Source organism: Echeneis naucrates, chromosome 15, assembly GCF_900963305.1.
Source record: "Echeneis naucrates chromosome 15, fEcheNa1.1, whole genome shotgun sequence".
Classification (NCBI taxonomy): Eukaryota; Metazoa; Chordata; class Actinopteri; order Carangiformes; family Echeneidae; genus Echeneis; species Echeneis naucrates.
Window position 1 is genome coordinate 20,089,662 of NC_042525.1, and position 21,694 is coordinate 20,111,355.

The window sequence follows — 21,694 nt, forward strand, 5'->3', positions numbered from 1 at the left end:
ATCTAGAATTTGTCTTGATTTCAATTTGTGGACTCAGAATTTTAATCAGAATTATTAAAAATCAATTCTCAATTCAAAAATGTTAGATCGCGGAGCCATCCACCATTCTTTTCAACAGTAGGCATGCCTGCACCTTGGTTTATTGATATTATAATGGTGCAGACTTTCAGAGGATTGGATTCTGTTTGTGGTGAGTTGATCACTCCTTGATCAGTCAGTTGATCAGTCCTTACCAGTCAGTCCCGTCCGGACAACTGAATCCAGTCCTGACCACTCAGTCTATCCCTCAACACAGACTCCAGTTAGCAGAGCTCCACTAAAAAGTGGAAGTACAAATTTCAACATTAGACATCTTTTATATTACACAATCAAGTGTGTTGGTAAATACTGAGTTTGTGATGAAACTGTGGACAGAATTCAGTGTTTAATGGGATGCACTGGTGGTTTTAGGGTAGTCAAGAAAAAGACGTATGTATGGACTCTCAATATTACCATCTAACCTCCAAAGGCTTATCCATGCTTATCAGCAAACAGCTGAGGCAACTTACTCCACAGACAATGTGTTCTTAGACACTGACTTAGCTGGCTCCCAGTTCTCCTGACCATACCTCATTTTAAGAGCAACATATGACATTGTACCATTGTCATATTTTCACTTTTAAGTTCTCCAATAATTTGGACAACTGCATCATGATATGTCTTGTGAGCTAGGTTGAGACTGAAAGGTTGAGGCTGATAATATTCCAGATTTTCTTCAAGAAAATATTACATTTACATATTTAAAGGCAAATGATGGTGATTTAATAATATAATTTTATATTTTTTTGCATTTTGTTTGCATATCAGAAATGTAAATACAGTAGATCTTATATACAGATCCAAACTGATAATGAAATGAAGAAATGGTTGTTTCATAAGAGTAAGAAGTATGCATTATAACACCAGATGTCCTCTTCACCTGTCTAACTTTCATGTCTTATCTGCAATTAGAATTTGTCCATTGACACAGACCTCCATGCAGCCAACGGAAAAAGAGTTAAAGCTCTGGATATTTTTGCATATGCATTGGCCTTCTTTAAGGAGCAAGCACTCAAGGTAATATAGCTCTGTCAGCACTACATTACACATTTAGAATGTTTTACAAGTGCAGTATTTTCTAATACTTGGTTGATATTCTATAATCACATGCTTTATCCTAATCAACCTGACTCACTAGTTGTCAAGGCCTTATATGACAGCATCAAAACTACCATGCCATGAGTTGGGGAAAAAAAACTGCTTAAAATCTTCTTTCTCCAGGAGCTTAGTGATCAGACAGGAAGTGAGTTTGACAACAATGATGTTAGATGGGTGATCACAGTTCCTGCCATCTGGAAAATGCCTGCAAAGCAGTTCATGAGGGAAGCTGCCTATAAGGTAAGCTGAGACTGTTAAGTCAGATTCATATGCTCACATCTTCCTGTTTTTAAGCTCTATCTGTAGTTTGCAAAAGGCCAATTTCAAGTCTTGACGAAAATTCTAACCGTATATTTAAGAATGATTCAATATGATAGTTTGCTAAATTAATATCTGTTAAACATGACTGAAGAGAGACATTCTGCAACACAGTCACACAACATCCATGCACAGGCCTCCACACTCCACACTGTGGCAGAAGATTAAGATCTCTATTAAGCCTGTTCTTTCATATACAGATGTAAAGATTGCTGTATTAATTGTATCATTCTGTTACCACTTTGAAATGTGATGTTTTAAGCATGGATCCAAACCCTCAAAGTAGAACGCAAATTGTTGGTGGCATAGGCTGTTGTCTAGAATATATCAGTTATGTGTGGTGCAGGTTGCAGGTCGCAGGTTTGGTTCCTGTGCCTGGGGACTTTCTGTCCAGAGTTTGCATATTGTCCTCCGGGTACCTCCCAACGTCTGAAGACATACATGTTTAGGTTAATTCAGTCCAAAGTCCAGTCCAAAACAACAAAGAGCAAAACGTTTGACCAAGGTGTTTATACCACTTGATGTGACAGAATAGTGAGTTGGCCTGCTCTTTAATGGTGCAGTAGCATGTATCTTTTAACCTGGATGATGGATTTTAACCATTCTTATGGCTTTAGCGTTGTGCAACAAGATCTACACTCTGAACATGCTGACGCTGACTCCACAACGACACTTAGCCAAACCCAAGCATGAATTAATAAGACAGTAAAATGTGCCTCCTATCACTTCACTTGGCTGTGACAGTTGCCTCCACTTGACCCAAAGTGGCTGGTTCAAGAGACAAGGCGCATTTGGTTTGTTTGTTAGTGTTGTTTGTTGTGTTGCTTACTTGCATGGAAAGTGCTATACCAGGTTTGATTTGATTTGACAAACAAACACAAGGAAAGGGAAAACAGCAAAGAGAAGAAAGGTTTGAGTGTCTCTAATTTAACCACTGTATTGTATGAGTACAGATATGAGTGTGTCATTAACTCAACCACAAATAGCAGAAGGATGGTGAATGGTGTAGAAAGTCACATCATCAATAAATATAAGAGAAGTTCTACTGACGGCAATACATGGCCATGCCATTACACTACCAATTCCACGCTTCACTGATGAGGTGGTATACTTTGCATCTTGAGCAGACCCTTAACCTTTTCCATACTCTTTTCTTATTATCATTGTAGTACAAGTTCATTTTCGTCTCATCAGTCCATAGGATGTTGTTCCAGAACTGCACACTCTTTTAAATGTTTCTTCATTCATTCATTCATTTACTCGTCATCTTATCTGTTTCATGGGGTAGATGTTTCTTGGCAAACTCTAATCAGGCCTTCCAGTTTTTGTGGCTCACTAAAGGTTTACACCTCACGGTTAACCCCCCTGTATTCAGTATAGTGACGTCTTCTCTTAATTGTTGATTTTGACACATCTACCTCCTGGAGAGTGTTCTGATCTGGCCTTTTGTGAAGTGGTTGAAATTAATTCTGAAACATTTATCTACTCCTTGCAAATAAAATAATAAGGGAATAACAGAAGCCTCGCCATGGAACAGTTGAGAAGCTAAATGTTCAATTACTTTTGGTCCCCTAAAAAGGCAGAGGGCATTGTAATTCCTACACCATTCACCTTATTTAGATGTAAGTACCAAGTGACAATCAATAGCAGTCATGTCTCTAGACTCCAGTTATTTTTTATTATCTCTGCTTTGACCTAAGTTTTGGTCTTCACCAATCTGCCACTGGCTGCAAGACCTTAGTTGCCAGGTCATCTCTGACTTTACTTTGGTTTTGGCCAGGTTGCGTGGAGAGAACTGTGGGCAGGGTTACACATAGCACATACTGTCCAATCTATTTAGCATGTAAAAATATTAATTGAATGCAGAAGTAAAAAGGATATCAGTCCTCTCATGTGACTGGACAATTAAGAGTTAAATGAAGAGTCTTACCCATTTGGTTTACCACCTGAAACTGAATGAACGCATTCAGTGAGTCTTTTAAACTTTGTTGTGGTTTCACAATGATCCAGATTCTAATCTTCTCTAGTGATGTCATTGCTTTCTTTGAAGGAGGAAGAAAGGTGTGGGGGAGGGAAAGCTTTTTGCCATCATCTGGAGGCATGCTTGGATGGAGAAGTTGACAAAGAAAGGATTTGATTAAAACACAGAGGAAGCGAATGAGCTGGATCTCTACATTGAGTCAGTGCCTAGCGGTCTGGATGTCAATGGAGCCCACCATTGCCACTCCTCTGATTGCAATAGACATGCAGTTGCACTGGAAAAAAAAGAGGCCTTTCCTCTTTTTGTCCATCTTTAATCCATCCGTCACTGTTCTCATTCTGTTCTGACCATAAGAACAATGCAGCCTCGTTGATTACTGTTTTTTCCGCACTACAAGGCGCACTTGAAATCCTTAAATTTTCTCAAAAATTGGCAGTGCGCCTTATGTATGAATTCTTGTTGTGCTCACTGACCTCAAACCAATTTTATGTGGTACGCTACGCTCTGTCAAACTGTTTAAGTCCGACTTTGGTCAGCGATGAAGCCGTTCTGCTTCAGCATTCCCAGCTGACCCCGGAACGTTTGTGTTAACGTTGGTCCTTGGTTGGATATGGGTTACAACATCAGACAATTTTAGATAACTAATTTTTTAGTTCTGGCAGGCAACCATCATCCAAAATTTTGTCAATGTTACCTTACCTTACCTAATTAGACGTCAAGCCAACATTAGGTTTTTAACGTAAACCCAATTTTCGAACCCATATCAGGAATTTGATGGATTTGTGGAAGACGAATGATTCGAAATGTGAGTGTACTTTTCTGTATTTGCCACAACTGAACAATATTCTGAGTTATGAGTTGAATAAAGTTTGACTTACCTGACTGTTTTGTTTCGCTTTATATATGTTTTATCATGCGCTTTATAACCCGGTACACTTTATGTATGAAAATAGACCCTTTCATTGCTATTGCGCCTTATAATGCGGTGCCCCTTATGGTCCGCAAAATATGGTATGTTATTCAGACTAGACTGTTTTTGGTTGTGTGAGAAACAAAAACAAACATGAAAAAACTAATCACATGTAAACTTAAGGGATTTGATGCTAGTGATGATGTTAGCTGAATAACACCAGGTCATCTCTGACTGTTCATTATGAAATTGAATTATATATAATATAAGTTTTAGTTAACTCAGCTTATACATGAAAAGTAGATTTCTAACACCTTCCCAACCAAATGCTGTTTGTCAAACATTTGACTGATATACAAAAGAATAGAATTGATCTCATTGGGATCCAGGTGTCCATCACTATCTTGTACACAACTATGAGCTACACTGCCTCTGTGACAGTGACTGTGACTGTGGATTTACAACTTAAACAGACAACCTGCTAAAGTTATAGATGTTTTAAATGCATCACCCTTATGACTCATTTGTAAAAGACTATTTCTCTGCCCCTGTGTAGTCTGGTCTGGTATCCCATGAAAACCCTGAGCAGCTGATCATCGCTTTAGAACCTGAAGCAGCCTCAATTTATTGCCGCAAGCTCCGTCTCCACCAGATGGTGGACCTGGGGACCCAGAGCTCCCAAAATGGTTTCAATCCCCCTGACAACATTGGGAGTGGAATGACCCAAGGTAAGTTCTATCAATGTGGATCAAGAGGTGCTGACTGTACATGATTGAAGCTTTCATAGTATATCACCTTTGCACTTTTTTCTGCACTAATTATGCAAAACACTACCCTTCATGAGCATGGAGTTTCTTTATGAAGACATCAGCATTCACATCTGGCAAACCTTTAGAGTTTCAGATCATAGTAAATCTGGTTTCTTGTTCAAAGTAAAACTTTACTTGTGTGTGTGAAAGCAGACTGACTTCTTTTGTCCCTCTGATCATCACATTCTTTGTTTTTACTTATTGGCTGAGATTCAGAGCAGATCAGAGCTGTGAGTTTATGTTTATATCAATCAATCAAATACTTTGTATAAAAACACGACCCAGACAGGGTAAAAAATAATTGTGTTATAAATTGAAATTATAAACATAAGATAGGAATAACAACCAGACAAAACAGTCATGGAAACTGGACAAGATAAAGAATAATGAAATGCTAAAATGTAAGAATATGTCTTGAAGGATTGGACCTTAAAAAGAAAATGGCAGAAAATAAAGAGGGCCCTGATAAAAGAATAAAACTAATGTAAATGTATGTAAAGATAAATAGCATAAATTGTCAAAGCTGTCAAATCTGAGTAGGGGAAACATTGACAATGTTATCTGTTGAAAGCTGTGTCCCATTTCAGGCACTGCACCTCTTCAGAGGCCGCATATTAAAGCCAAACACAGCAGCAAAACTGTCCTATTTCAAAGGTATGCAGCTGTGAGATGCAGCCTTCTTTCACTGGCTAACTTATGCCAGCATTAATTCCATCCATGTTATCGAATGGAAGCAGACTTCCAAAACATAAGATATTAAAATCCTCATGAGGTTGTGAAACACACTACACAAAGTTATTGCTGTTGCTGCAGGAGCCCTGCTTTGTAATGCAACAGCAGGTGACACAAAGCAAAGCTGAAGAACAATTATTAAGAAGTCATCGACTTGACCTTGTTTTTGTTGTTATGCTGTGATCAGACGTGACTTTGTAGAAAGCCAGTTTCATATATGAAAACTCAATACATGGTAATGCTTCACTATGTGGTACAGAGTTGATGGTAGTTCAGGATGTCAGGAACCTCCATGTAGGGACCTTGGAGCTGATAGTTGATGGTTTGTTGATAAATAGTTTCCTTATGTGGAGTAGATGTTTTTAGATAAAGATAATGTGTTGAGAATTGAGCGAGTCTGAATAAATGAATCTGGAATCCATTCCTTAGTGTTTGTCCTGAAGTATGTTATACAGGGGGTAAAATAAGTATTAATCAATAAATATCAATACATATTTTTCTCAAGATGCCAGTAACAACCCATGCAATCCACACATGCAAATAAATCAAACCTTAAATGTCCATAAATTAAGTTATGTGTGATAAAATGGAATGGCACAGAGGAAAAAGTATTGAACACACTTACTTAAATTTCTTTAATACTTAGTACAAAAGCCTTAGTTAGTAATAACAGCTTCAAGACACGTCTTGGATGGGGAAACTAGTTACATGGATTGCTCAGGTGTCAGTCTGGCCCATTCTTCTGCACAAACAGTCATCAAATCTTGAAGGGACCGTGGGCCTCTTCTATGAACTCTAATCTTAAATTCTTTACATAGATTTTCTATTGGATTCAAGTCAGGTGATTGGGTGGGCCATTCTAGCAGCTTTATTTTCGTTCTCTGAAACCAAGTGAGAGTTTCCTTGGCTGTGTGTTTGGAATCATTGCCTTACTGAAATGTCCACACTTGTTTCATCTTCATCATCCTGGTAGATGGCAGCAGATTTTTATCAAGAATGTCTCAGTACATTTTTCCATTCATTCTTCCTTCAATTACATTTAGTCTGCCAGTGCCATATGCTGAAAAACAGCCCCACACCGTGATGTTGCCACCTCCAACCCTCGCTGTTGGTATGGTGTGCTTGGGGTGATATGCTGTGCCATTTGACCCCCAAACATGGTGTGCATTATGGCATCCAAGGAGTTCAATTTTGGTCTGACCAGACTATATACTATATACCAGTATTTCACAGCCTTGTCTAAATGTTTTGCTTCTGCTGTAGAATGAGGAATAATATTAAGTATCCGCTGAGGCTCCTAAAATAGTTTCTGGGCCCCAGAGCTAATAGACAGCATGGTCCCTGCCCTGTTTCTCCTCTGAATGCTGTCATGTTAGATAACAGAAAGTTTTTTGGGTTTTTTTTTAATCTGGGCACTGTGTCATGCTTCTCCATGTTTTGTCCTTCTTTCTCAGTCATTTTGCTATGGACAGCCCATTATTTCTGGGATCTTATGAGTGTATGGTGTCATGGGTCAGTAAGCAGTGTGAAAGGTAGTTTACTGTATATATATTTTTTAAAGGGATCAGGACTTTCTTTTTTTCTTTGACTCATCTTGCTACTGCTTTTTTTGTGGCTACGCAATTGTTCTTTTCTTCTCACTGTTCAACCTTCTGTTCTCTCTTAGCAACAGTACTTTGATATATTTATTTGTAATAAACATTTCACAAAGCAGAGCTTTTTCAAATGTTAATATTTATGCTGGAATCACAGAGTTAAAGTTACAAAGTCACTTTTTTCATATTTGCTTCTCACAATCGCTTAAAGTCAAGATAGAACTGATGAGACACCAAAGGTCATGGGCACTCCCAGAAACATATTACTTTCCCAATCTCAATATTTCTTTCACTAATGAGCTGCTGTTTCACTGGTTGTTGGAGGGATAGATGTATCTACTACAGATTTTATCAAAATATTATCAAATACCAAGTCAACTAAACATTTAGGTTTTTTCCACTTGGTTTCCTCTGTGTCAGAGGAAATGTTCCTCTGCCTACGTTCTGTTATCAGCCAGTCAACATCATGTCAAATAGCTTCATTGTTATGCAGGGTAGTAACCTGCCATCATTAAAGAGGTAAAATAAAACAAAAACAACATTGTTCATAAGGCATGTACTGTAGCAATTATGCTGTATTTTTTATGAAAAGTTGTTTTAAAAATTGTTCTAGATCACAACAGACTGATTTGACCCTAAAGTATAAGTAACCTCCCGTTTTGTCATTGGATAAATTTGCATGGACTTTGCATCACTTATAGTGAGGGTAGTTAATTTTATTTCTCTGCCGTTAAATCTATTTTGGTTGGTGGTTGTTGTTATAATGTCTTCTTCCTCTGTTTTCTGTGTAAGTATTATTTTTAAGAGTTTAAAGTTTTGCTAAATTTGCTAATTCTGGTAACTTTATAAACCCAGTGTCTGGGTCGAGTTCAGCTTTTTATACTCCCTCTTTCATTGCTGCATGACCAGTATCATATTTTTCTTGAGGTGTGGAAGGCATCTTTATACGCTGCAGACTGTATGTCTTGAGCAGAAACCAATCTGTTGGTGACTTATTTAAATGAAGCTTTTCCGTGAAGCACAGATGCTTTGATCTTAGATCTGCTCCCACTATGTTTCTGAGCTTGCTGCTTGTTCACACATCATTGAAAATACGGCACACAGCTTCTCACAGCAGAGCTTCATGTCTTCATCACACTCACCAGAACATTCTTTCTTTGTTAACAACCAGCCAAGGAGCATGTTCGGCGAAACCGGCAGAGCCGCACCTTTTTGGTGGAAAATGTCATAGGGGAGCTTTGGTCGGAGCTGGAAGAAGGTAGAGTCTTTATCTTCTTTTACTCATCACTTACGATTTCCTTTTCCTCCTCAGAGGGCACTACTCTTGCTTGAACTATGCTGCCAATCTCTTAGAAAGTAGTAGCTTTCAAAAGCAGCATGTTGCTTAGAAAATCTAACATTTATAGAAAGCTTTTTAAGGAAAAGTTCAAAAAAGTAATTTGTCATATTTTACCTCATTGTGTGATACCCTTTTAGGTGGTTCCACTTATTTCAAACTCAATGCATAGATGCCTGCATGTCTCATATCTGATGTCCTTGAAGGAAATGTGGCATTTGCTTGGGTTTGTAGTTGATTCTTTCAGGCTGTGATAACAAGATCTGGCTGAGACACTAGCAGGCAGGTGGTTCAGTGACAGTCAACTAGCCGCACTGTCTCTATTTAGATTTACTGTAGTCTTGTCTACAGTTTTCCTCTGATATTGGGAATTAATGGCAGCACTTGTTTTCAGTTTAAATGAAAAGTAAAAGTAAATAGAATAATCACAGGGCACTTACTTGACCATAGGTAATGTTTCTGTAGGTGAAAATAACTGTTCTGTAAATCATAGGTCCTATGCATACACTTTGTTTTCTCAGAAAGTCAGAATCTTATTCTAAATCTTTCTTTATTGGTGTGTGTGTTTCTGTGACCGATAGTTGTAAAGGATGTTTCAGATGTGATTTTGAAAGTACTTCATTGTGTAAATCATTTGCTGTACACAAGCTTGCCTTTGCCAATTCTGAGTCCTATATCATTTACATCATCCAGTTTCTTCTGTCATGACAACACCAACGAACTGTTTACTCTATAGTTAGAGAGGTGTGGGTAAGCTAGGCTCCCTATCACTGGTTCCAGTCCCCCTTTACAGTGTAAAAACAACAGAGCTGTGGCAGAAGAGAGGCAGTGGTTCCACTCAGGAAGGAAACTGTGAGATAATATTGAGATCCCGTTTGCTTGAGCACACTACACACACTGTTACATTTCTCTGTGTTCTCTGTGTAGGTGACCGTTATGTTGTGGTGGACTGTGGTGGAGGGACAGTGGACCTGACAGTTCACCAGATAAGGCTTCCAGAGGGGCATCTCAAGGAGCTCTACAAGGCTTCAGGTAAAATGTTGAATAAAGTAAATAAAGTAATATTGCACTTGAAAGTAACTTCTGGAGTTTAATATTTATTCTCATTCATAATCCCCTTTTTTGCAGGTGGCCCCTATGGCTCTATTGGGATTGATTATGAATTTGAGAAGCTGCTGTGCAAGATCTTTGGCCAAGATTTCATCGATCAATTTAAGGTCAAGAGACCAGCTGCCTGGGTGGATTTAATGATTGCATTTGAGTCTCGGAAGAGAGCTGCAGCTCCAGACCGAACCAACCCACTTAACATTAACTTGCCATTCTCCTTCATCGACTACTATAAGAAGTTCAGGGGCCACAGTGTGGAACATGCCCTGCGTAAGAGCAAGTGAGTCTAAAAGCAAGGGACCAGAACCTGAAATCACATTTTGGCTGCACATCATATTTTCCAGGATCAGAGAAACATGTTTGTTCAAACTAAATCATGATTAAAAAATAATTACAAGAAAAATTGCAGTTACACATCAAAACTGCAATATAATTGTTACGTCCTAAGGGAGAACAAGACTAACAAATAATCATGACCAGGAAGGGAGAAAATAATACACAAGTAATACGCAATTGTTGTAATTTATTCAGGTGAATCATTAAAAAAAAATTGTCCTACTATAACTTATCACTCTAACCTATTTAAAGAACCGAAAACAATCTGCTCAAAAGGAGGGACGATAAACAAACAATAAGACTGAATCATTTCATTTCAATTTCACCTGAGAGCTATGGCACACTCGTATGCTATTCTCATTAAGGTGAAAAAACACACAGTAACTGGACACAGAGGTTCACAGCTGAGCAGGCCCCACGGCATCTCCTCCAGTCTCCTTTATACCTCCCCTGATGTCTGATTGGCCCCAGCTTAGAAGCACCTCCCTGGGAGTGCCACACCAGAAAGAAAATTAGTATACTGTCACCCACACAAACACTACCACACGTAACACACACACACACGCACACACACACCACGGAGCCTAACAAAAATGAAATGCCAATAATATAATGTGCAAAAATAGTTTCAAATATTTTTATTGTGAAGCAGTGTAACAACCATGCAAATTGACCTTTGCTGCATCTCTAACAGAAACTATAGAAATGCAATATGTAACCCTGTAAATAACAAAAAGAAACAACAAAAAACAAACAAACAAAAAAAAAAACCAACACAAAAACACAATAATTGAGGAGACATATTAAAATCTAACTCCCTCCCCATCCCATCGCACTTGACAAAGTGCCACTTAGTGCCACCTACATCTTGTTTCAAATAAGAGATTATCGGTTTGCCAGTCTTTTTGAATTCCTCCAATCTGTCATTGAGGATATATTGAATCCTCTCCAAGCGTAAGGTATCAGTCAGTACTGTTACCCATGCTTTAAATGTTGGTGTGGGAGGAGAAGTTTTTTTTTTCCACAGAGGAGGCCATAGGATGGAAGATGGCACTGTGCTCTGTAGACACAGTTTTTCAATGACCCCAATATAACCAAGATTGAAAAATTCATAGTGTTTATTGTCATATGCACAGTGAAGAAACATGTTAAAAACAAAATATAAGATAATAGAAATAGATAAAATAGAACAAGCAGACATAAGCTATCAGCTCTGTGTGCAAAATGTAGTGCAACAGTTACCTGACGGTTAGATACGGTAGATGGCTGTGGGAAAGAAACTTCTTTAGTCTGCTAGTCCTACATTTCACATTTCTGTACCTCCAGCCTGAGGGTAGAAGTGTGAACAGTCCGTGCTGGGGACGGGTGGGGTCCGTAAGGAGGGAGGCAGCTCTCCTGTGGACTCTGTGGTGGTAGATGTGCTGCATAGGAGGCCCAACAGGAGCTGTATTTCCTGAGGAGGCTCTCTGTAGTGCCTCTTGGCCGCTGTGATGGCTTTCCTCAGTCCATACTTCACAGCTTTGTACTCAGACTCATTGCCTGATTTAAATGCAAGAGACCAAGCAGGCAGTATGTGACTGTTTATCCAGGGCTTCTGGTTGGGAAACTGCTTAACTTGTAGGGTGGACACAATGTTGTTGACACACATGCTAATGTACCCAGCCACAGACTCAGCAGAGTCCTGTAGGCTGACAGAAGAGTCATCCAGGGTGGCTGCAGTTTGAACACCTCCCAGTCTGTTCGAGCAAAACATTCCTCAGCATGCTGAGAACAAGCTTAGTCTTGTTCCTGCAGTAGCTCATCCATCCATCCATCTTCTACTCGTGGGGGATGCTGGAGCCAATTCCAACCAACGTTCCAGGCAAGGGCATGGTACCTCCTGGACAGGTTGCCAGTCCATCACAGGGCCAATACACAAAGAAAAACAAAGATGAACAACCACTCACATTCGCATTCAGACCTACAGACAATTTAGAGTCACCAGTTAATCTAAACATGCATGTCTTTGGACGGTGGGAAGAAACCGGAGTACCTGGAGGAAACCCATGCAGGCACAGAAAGGATATGCAAATTCCGGACAGAAAGTGTGTATATTCTCATTCATCCAGGTTATGGTCATATCCGGCCAACAACTGCATCGAAAGCAACTGGACTCAGGACTGCAACCTAAGTCCTAAGTCCAGTTGCTTTCAAATCAATTGTGGGCCAGATCCATACAGAAAGGCCCCAGGCCGGGAACCAAACCTGCAAACTTGTTATTGTGGGGCAACAGCGCTAAGCACTACACCATCGTGTCTCCAGTGTGGCATTTACAAAATGCTCTAGGTGTGTTATTACATAGTGTCTGATCTGGGGGTATTTAAATTATGCAAATGTATCGCTGATGTACAAATTTTATATACTGTGCAACCCAAATTCTTTCCATTGATCCACGAAAAAAAAACCCTTTGTCTATAATCAAAGGGGTGAATGATGAAATGCTGCCAGTGGTAGTGTAAAGCAGCGGTCCCCAACCTCCATGCTGCGGACCAGTACTAGTCCGTGGGTCATTTGTACCGGGCCACACAGAAAGAATAAATAACTTCTATTATTTCAATTTCATTTATTATCTGAGTCCGAACGAAGTTTTATTTTGAAAGATGACGAATTCTCTCTGTTTACTAAGACTCACTCTTGGTTAGGCTGAATGATTCTGGAGGAGGCTTTTCAGACAGAACCAGAAAAGATGCACTGGCGAGCCCTCAGAAATATGACACTTATTACACAGAGGAGACACAGATCTTTGTTTTTTGAGTTTTTTGAGTAATGCGGTGTTAATGTGTGTTAATAGAGCAACAATGGACCTGAGATAGTGCCTTCTCCCAAAGTTCTGCCGATATTTCAGAGCCCCTTGAGGGCTCTATATGTGTGTGTACCTAATATACATATATATTACATACAATTACAATGAATTGCTAGTTAACACAAATAGCTAATCAGCCACATGGCTGCAACTCAATGCATTTAGGCATGTAGATGTGGTCAAGATAACTTGCTTAACTTCAAACAGAGCATCAGAACGGGGGAGAAAGGGAATTTAAGTGACTTTGAGTGTGGTGTGGTTGTTTGTGCCAGATGGGCTTGTCTGAGTATTTCAGAAACTGCTGATCTACTGGGATCAGCAGAACCATCTCTAGGGTTACAGAGAATGGTCTGAAAAGATAAAATATCCAGTGAGCAGCAATTGTGTGGTCAAAATGCCTTGATGATGTGAGAAGTCAAAGGAGAATCGGCAGACTGTTCCGAGATGACACAAAAGCAACAGTAACTCAAATAACTATTCATTAGAACCAGTGAATGCAGAATACTATCTCTGAACGCACAGCCTTGAAGGAAATGGGCTACAGCAGCAGAAGACCATTCCGAGTCCCTCGCTTGTCAGCTAAGAACAGGAAAATGAGGCTACAATTCACAAAGGCCCACCAAAATTGTACAATAGAAGAAAAATGGAAAAAAGTTGCCTTGTCTGACGAGTCTCGATTTCAGCTGCAACATTCAGATGGTAGGGTCAGAATTTGGTGTAAAAAAACATGAAAACATGGATCCATATATACATATATATAATGGCATGCTGTTTAGGAAATTATTGGATACATTGAATGAAAATTTGACTATATGGAATAAAACTTCAGATAAGCTTCCGAATTGCCTGCTTTTGCAAAATGGTGTCATGCCATGACAGTCATGATCGGCGTCTGATCAATCAGAGCATCTCTAAAACCATTATATTGTAAGTCATTTCATGAATCACCAAGAAATAGCCTACTTGATAAACAACAAAAAAAAAAAACAACAAAGCCATAGGATAGCATTGGATCTACATCCAAAGTGGTTAATCATAATAATAACATTGATGCAGCGCAGGCATGTTAGCCTGATGTGCAGAAACTGCCTGGCCTGAGAGGATATTCCGTCTGCCTTGATTGAACAAAGAATTAATTTCTTGATAGGTAGAACAGTATAGATTACTGTTAGTATTTTGGCCACCAACATTACAACCAGGGTGTTGATTGCTTCTTCATTATTCAGTATTGCAAGTTTTTTGCTGACTCTCTCATACCGACACACACTCCTCCTCCCCCCACAGCCGTACAAAATAACACCATATATATATATATTCATTTGAATGAGAAGGTGTGTCCTAATTTTTGGCCTGTACAGTATATATATAAATGTATGGCCCGGGAACCAAAGCCAGGACCTTCTTATTGTGGAGCAACAGTGCTATCGTCTATGCCGCCATGCTACACGCACACACACACACACCAGACTATCAAAGAAATGGAGAGAGAAACTGATAACTCTAGCCCTTTAAAAACAAGCCACAAACAAACTATCTTGGTTTTTGGCCATTTTTTTCCACTCCCTAATTCAGACCACTGTCTGTTTTTTTTTTTCCGTTTCGAGTGGCCTTCCAGATCAAGGTATTTCTCTGACAGCAATTCAGCTTGCTTAAAAAGTCCTTTGACTTTTGTCTCTTGTCTTCTAACATATGGGTTTGTGAGTCCATTGGGGCTTTAAGTGCCGATATTGCTGCGTCGCTTTTGGTTTGTAGCGCTGCTATTTTCCCCTTAATGTAGTGGTTACCTCTGAAGTCTCTGCCCCAATCTTGTCTGAGAGGAGCAATGCTATAGCCCCTAACACATCGTTGCTATCCACTTGCTGGGTGCTCCCAATGGAAAAGGAATTACTTGTGAGAATGAAGTTACAAGAAATGGTCAATCTTCCATCTAACTAGGGGCCATCATTAAAAAAATGATTTGAAAAAGACTGAGATCATAATTTCATTTGTAAAGTCATTCCTGAGCTAATAAATCAAGGAAGAAGTTAGGCTATTTTCCCATAAATTTCAATGCAATCTGGCTTATTTTCACAGCCAATGGCATTGCCTACTGATGGTCTTGGTAGAATGGCACTTTAAGGCGCTAGAGCACTGGCTTCAATTTACAGACCCACTTTTAAACTGTTTGAAAAGTACTTACAGTACAGGCCAAAAGTTTGGACACACCTTCTCATTCAAATGAATAGGAAAGTGTGTCCAAACCTTTGGCCTGTACTGTATATCTTACTAACAGATATAGTATTTTCCCTGCAAGGCTTTGCCACATCTATTAATCATGACTCGATTACTTGGTTCAGCAGAAGCAGTTCAAGAGCCAGTACAACACACGCATAATGTGTTACAGCATTTGCTGCTTTAGTAACAAAGCACCCCGCTTGTTCAAGATCTTATACAGTTTTTTCTTTCTGAATTTCATTAATTTGTTGTCTCAAATATTTGTAAATGAAACTGGATTCTCTTGTGTTATGGCGTCAGTAAGAGGATGTGTTTGCTGTGTTTCCTGTAACTTTAGATAGAACAGTATCATGGTCAGCTATTGTGCTATTGTTTTGCAAAAATATGTAGAACATTTTTGTAATTAAAATTGAATATACATTTTTGTGCTCGTGCAATTTGGCACATTTTGATTTGAAATGTATTCTCATTAAAGTTGATATAGTATAATGATATAAACAAAAGCATTTTATATATCTGCAAATACTTGCATTAGGTGCATGATCTTGCAAAGTCATCACCAGTGTACGACACATCATTGATCATTCATCAGTGACAGCTTGTAGTCTGTTCTCATTAATGCTCTGGTCTTCATTTGAGCAGATGGAACTGATGCCCTGGATGTAACTGATCCTCTCTCTGCAGTGTGGATTTTGTGAAATGGTCATCTCAGGGGATGCTGAGGATGAGCCCAGATGCAATGAACTCCCTCTTCAAGCCCACCATAGATCACATCATTCAACATCTCAGTAAGCCACTGAACTTCAGCTGTTCAAAACACACTCAGGCACACTCATCTCAAAAGGATATATCTTTCATGATATAGGGGGCTTAACTACTGTCAAACTCTGTTCAAATCTGGTATTAACATCAGTCTCAGATGATCTGATCATGAGTTGAGATGTGATCACTCAGATTTAAAGGTGGCCTGGACCACATTTGACCAAATTTGGATACATTCTTGCAGAAATTAAAAAAATGCATACTTTTTAAATGCAAAGAAGCAGGAAGTTGGATATGAGTGGAAAAAGTGGTAAAACAAAAAAAAAAAAAAAGTTGTGTGGACTAATGGACCAGAAGCTGACTCTTGCAATCAGATCACTGAAAACGTATGGCCTTAGTAACTAATTAATATAATCATCATGCCTTTGTACTCTAAACACTCTAAATTACACAGCCACATACATATCAGCCGCCTCTGTTGTGGTAAATGCACACACCACAATAAACCAATAATCACAAATTGACAAGCATCAGCTGTAGTAACATTTAACGTTAGCAAAATAATACATTCCATCACTGTTTATTTCAATTTGGTCACTATAATACAGATCTCAAAAGCAGTGTTCTGTTGGAGCATCTCATTATCTTCATGTCCTCCCTTCCACAGTCTCCAGGGTTAAACAGAGTTGAAATTCAGGGATGACATACAGTACAGGCCAAAAGTTTGGACACACTTTCCTATTCATTTGAATGAGAAGGTGTGTCCAAACTTTTGGCCTGTATCGTATATATACATATAAAATGTATGGCTGTACTGTATATACTGGCTAAAGCTGTCACTAGCAGGTGTGATTAATCCAGGTTGTACCATTGTTGATTGGGTGACAGGGTAGGTTATTTTATTGCTGAGTATACTGTCAGGTTTTGGGGTTTGTAACTAGGATATTTGGCTCAGGGGTGTCGAGGCCAGGACTGGTGTATATTTGTTTAATAGGGAAACGGTTTGATTCCACTTTTTTCTGCTATATATGGTAGATAATTAATGAAATCCCCTCCCCATCCCCGTTTATGGTGTGTTTCTTTTTGGCCACGTTTGTAAAATGAAAACACCTCAAATATTTTTGCAAATCCTAGCCATTCTGTTCCAGTTCTTAATTAAGTGGACCCACAATGGCTTTGTCATACAAGGCCGCTTCGATTTCATGTCAATCATTGATTTGTTAACTCCCATTTTGAAGTCTCAAATTTGTTATTCAGCTTGTTTCTTTCTTTTTTTTTTACTTTATTTGAAGGAAAATGTTGAGCTGACTTGCTCTCTGCTCTATCCCAGTTGTCAAGCAGGTAGCTACACCCTAAAAAATCCCCTGCTTTATGGTTTTTTGCTTTTAAATTGAACCATTATTGAAATAATGAACATCATATTGTATTAAAGACTTTAAACCAGAAACTGAGACCGTAGGCATGTTAGGAAAAGATTTACTGAGCAAATTTAGAATTAGGACCATTTTCAGATAGAACTCAGTTCAAAACTAGTGGAGTCACCCTTTGATTGTCATTAGTTTAAGGCTACTAAATACTGACTTCACTGTAGTTTTTTTATATTTTTTTTTTTTTTTTTTTAAACCTTTAAAAGGTGGAACTGAAGAGTTTGCATGTGGGTGATATGATGAATTAGAGGTAAATGTTCTATGTTAATGTAGACATTTATCTCTGAACAGCAATGAGAAGAAAATCTATCCTCCCTTTACTAGCTACAGTTACAGTGTTTTGTTTTTTTGTTTTTTTTTTCTGTTTTTGTCCTACAGCTGAGCTATTTGAGAAGCCGGAAGTGAGCGACATTAAGTTCCTGTTTTTGGTGGGAGGTTTTGCCGAGTCACCCCTGTTGCAGCATGCTGTTCAAAACATGCTACAGGGCCGCAGCCGTATCATCATCCCCCATGATGTTGGTCTCACCATCCTTAAAGGAGCTGTGCTGTTTGGCCTGGACCCCAGTGTCATTAAAGTCCGCCGCTCACCCCTCACATATGGTGTGGGTGTCCTCAATCGCTTTGTGGAGGGCAAACACCCGCAAGAGAAGCTACTGGTGAAGGATGGCACTCGATGGTGCACTGATGTCTTCGACACCTTCATCGCCGCTGACCAGTCTGTGGCGCTGGGGGAGATGGTCAAACGGAGCTACACGCCAGCCAAGCCATCCCAGCAAGTTATTGTCATCCATGTCTACTGCTCAGAGAAAGAGAGTGTGGGGTTCATCAGTGAGTCTGGTGTTAGGAAGTGTGGAACACTTCGTCTAGATGTGAGTGGAACGGAAAGCACAGCACCACGTCGAGAGATCCAGACACTCATGCAGTTTGGTGATACAGAGATCCGGGCCATGGCAGTGGATGTGTCCACCGGACGCACTGTAAAGTCTAGTATTGACTTCCTGAGCCATTAGGCAGGCTACTAGAAAATGTATGTAATAGAATGTAAGGAATCAAAATGAAAACTAATAGCTTAGCCAAACAAGTAATACTGAATGATATGTCTAGTAGAATTAAGTTTGAATGAAATGTTAAACGAACATTCAACCATAGAAACTGTTATGAAAAGGGAAAGAAAAGGTGTATCTGAGGTCCATCAACGCACCTCATCTCAGTAGTTTATTTTCTGACAAACCCAAACAAACCCATACACCCAAGCTGAGGCTGTAACTTTATGGATTGAGGTTTAAGCAATGATTGATCACATCCAGGTCATCAACTTTTCAAATCTCTGTGCACTCCAGAGGAAAAGCTCCAGAAAAAGAAGTCATACACGATAATATCTCTGCACAACCACAGTGGATACATCTTTACATGCTACAGCTTCACACACCATTGTATTTCAATACTTGTGGTTGCTCCATGTTGTGACTGTGCACCATGAAACAGTTTGTGGGATCAAAGCATGTAAAGGATGTAATAACATCCATCAAAATTATATAAATTCCACTTGACCACGATTCCAATGGTTTTGCACAATTCAACCTTTTCAACAGTGTAGTATCCAATATAAAGCTCGACTATGTCACACTGCTGTCAACCATGTTCTCCACTGTACCATTTTGTTTTAGACAGATTCAAAAGATCACACAAAAGCATTACTAATAGCAATCCTTTGCTGTGAACAAGTTGTGTTATTGCATGTCAGGGATCATGCAATAGTTACATGCTATTGACGACACTAACATATTATTAGTGATAGTTAATGGAGTAAAAGTGTTGCCAAACAACTCAAAATTCACGCTCAGGAGACATGGAGTAGTGTTAGCATTATTATTCAGTTGAACTTGTTTTGATTTTCCTGCTGACGACCAAAATTCACTTGAGAAAAACATCTGGCTCCTCAGCTGCTACATGTTCCACTGCGTTCCCTAACTGGTCCAGAGCTGTAGAGCCATCTGCTGTTGGCTGTGGGACAGGTAGTGTACCGCGCACAGCCTTTTCATTGGAAACAGCTCTATACCACAGGCTGAAGAAAGTTAGGCTGGAATGAGCAGCACAACTGTTATCCATGAAGCCAAAACAATGAGCTGAAAGATCCACTGTGAATGCAAATAAAAGTACTTCAGTCAGTTAAGCCCAATTATCACTGATTCATAACCTAATGCTCCATCTCCATCACAGATTAATGCGTGTGAGTTTTATTGCAATTAACGATGCAGAAAATACAGGAATAGCGCTTAGTATATGCTGATATACTGATTCAGAGATCTGATTCAGATACTTCAGAGCGGACATTTGGCTGTGATATCTGAAGCATTTATCATTACCTACCTAAATATTGACCCTGACCAAAAAAACTCCCTTATTTCCATATTATTTATTGTACTGAAGAATATCAGTTGCTACCTGAAAGGTACAGAATATTGAAATCCATTCATAGTTTAACAATAGGAATCAATCCGATACCTGAACACATACTTTGGATAATAATGTCAAATATCTTGGAATAAATACCCCAAAATGATCCAAAGCTACCAGTATGGTCACTAAAGATTGTCCATACATTCCCAGACAGACAAATACAAAAATACAATCATCAAATGTGCTTAATAGTTGCCTTTGTGTTATTTCTTCTGATTATTAATTAAATATTTTGAAGCCAGGTGTAAGACAAACAGTAAGGTATGTTTATTTATGTAAATACAGTGGTAAATATTGTACAGATTTTTAGCATTGTGTCCGCAGCCATAGAGCCAAGAGCATTGGTTCATGTTATATGTATGTGTGTGGTTGGGTTTGTGTCTATGTGCATGCTTTCAAATGAACATCTCTAGAAGTTAGTTTTCTCAACAGCTATAGCATGAGGGGCTAAGGCAGCTCACATTGCTTTACTCATTCAAAAAGAGGCAGGATTTGTAACCTGTTTCGTTTTCTCTCTCTCTTTTTTGTGTGTAATAACAAAAGACACTGGAATAACTCCATCCTTTAAAAAGCATTTCAATGGACAAAGTGTCAGAATATGTCCAGTCCCCTTCTGCGTCCACCCTGATAACTGATAAATATCAATACGATCTGTTTCTACTCAACTGAGATTAAATTGAGTCATTGAATTCATCATAAATTGTTACTAATATGTTCAAACTAAAGCAAATGCAGCAATAATCATTTATGTAAAAAAAAAAAAAAAAAAAGCCACATGCCTAGATTAAGTTTTGGGTTCTTCATTAACAGAGTGCCTAGTATGTGAATGTAACTGTAAAATGTGATGTCACTCAAAAGTGCATCTCTTCACTTTCCTTATGATATTTCTAGCTTTATACATTTGTGACCACAGGCGTCATTTAGTAATTTAGTACCTGACTGGCCCACTCAGGGGCCAGGGCAGTGGATGATGGTGGTGAATGCCAGCCTAACTGCACCGAAAGTCGTCTTTCCCCCCTCCAGCCGTACCGGCCCACCGGGAAAACTCCCAATGGCCAGTCCCTCAAAGGTCACCATTGTCATAATGGTTTGCTGTTGCCACTGGTGTCAGTTCATGTGTCAAGGTCTGGCTCATAGTAACACACAACACAAAACACAACAAAGCTGATATACCTTCAATGGACAGTCTTAGCTAACAGTCTTTTCCTGAAGTCCCTTGTAAAGTGATCTCAAGTTGATGAGATGCACCTGTCTCTGTAAAGTCAATATGAGTTTCGAGTTGTTTGTTGTTGTTTTGGGAAGTTCCTCCAACCAAATATTCTGTGATTCCATACTTGAATCCATAGTTCAATTGAAATTATTCAACTCAATAACTTCAGTCACAAAATGTCCGTTATAAATGCTGTTGTGTATTGCTTCAGCATGTTTAGCTTTAGCCTTTAGGCATTTATGTTCTATGTATTGAAGTGCTTCCTTACTGTTTTGCAGTTACAAGTGGAAAATGTTTTCAGTTTGATGTGACCTGTCACCTGACTACATGTGTAACTATATCCTAAAACAACTCAAGGAAACATAATGTTTACATTTTACACAAGTAGCTAAATATTGCAGACCCAAACATGAAGCATCTTCCTAAAAATAAATACTGTAAGAACAATGTGCCATTTTTTTGCCATGCTTTGGCCTGGC

At 39.1% G+C, this 21,694-nt stretch overlaps 1 protein-coding gene across 3 annotated transcripts in view; it reads left to right on the forward strand.

The window, feature by feature from the left end:
- The window catches only part of hspa12a (heat shock protein 12A), a 63,763-nt gene extending 42,988 nt beyond the window's left edge, over positions 1–20,775 (forward strand). Inside the window, exons 5-12 of one of the 3 annotated variants that reach the window (XM_029521013.1) lie at positions 991–1,095; positions 1,300–1,416; positions 4,942–5,113; positions 8,693–8,779; positions 9,785–9,889; positions 9,986–10,244; positions 16,041–16,144; positions 17,924–20,775. In XM_029521013.1, coding sequence (XP_029376873.1) covers positions 991–1,095; positions 1,300–1,416; positions 4,942–5,113; positions 8,693–8,779; positions 9,785–9,889; positions 9,986–10,244; positions 16,041–16,144; positions 17,924–18,555 — 1,581 coding nt within the window. In that variant the 3' untranslated portion in view covers positions 18,556–20,775. The remainder of the gene's footprint in view (positions 1–990; positions 1,096–1,299; positions 1,417–4,941; positions 5,114–8,692; positions 8,780–9,784; positions 9,890–9,985; positions 10,245–16,040; positions 16,145–17,923) is intronic. The other 2 variants (XM_029521014.1, XM_029521015.1) reach the window with 2 other exon arrangements.
- The last annotated feature ends 919 nt before the right edge of the window (positions 20,776–21,694 follow it).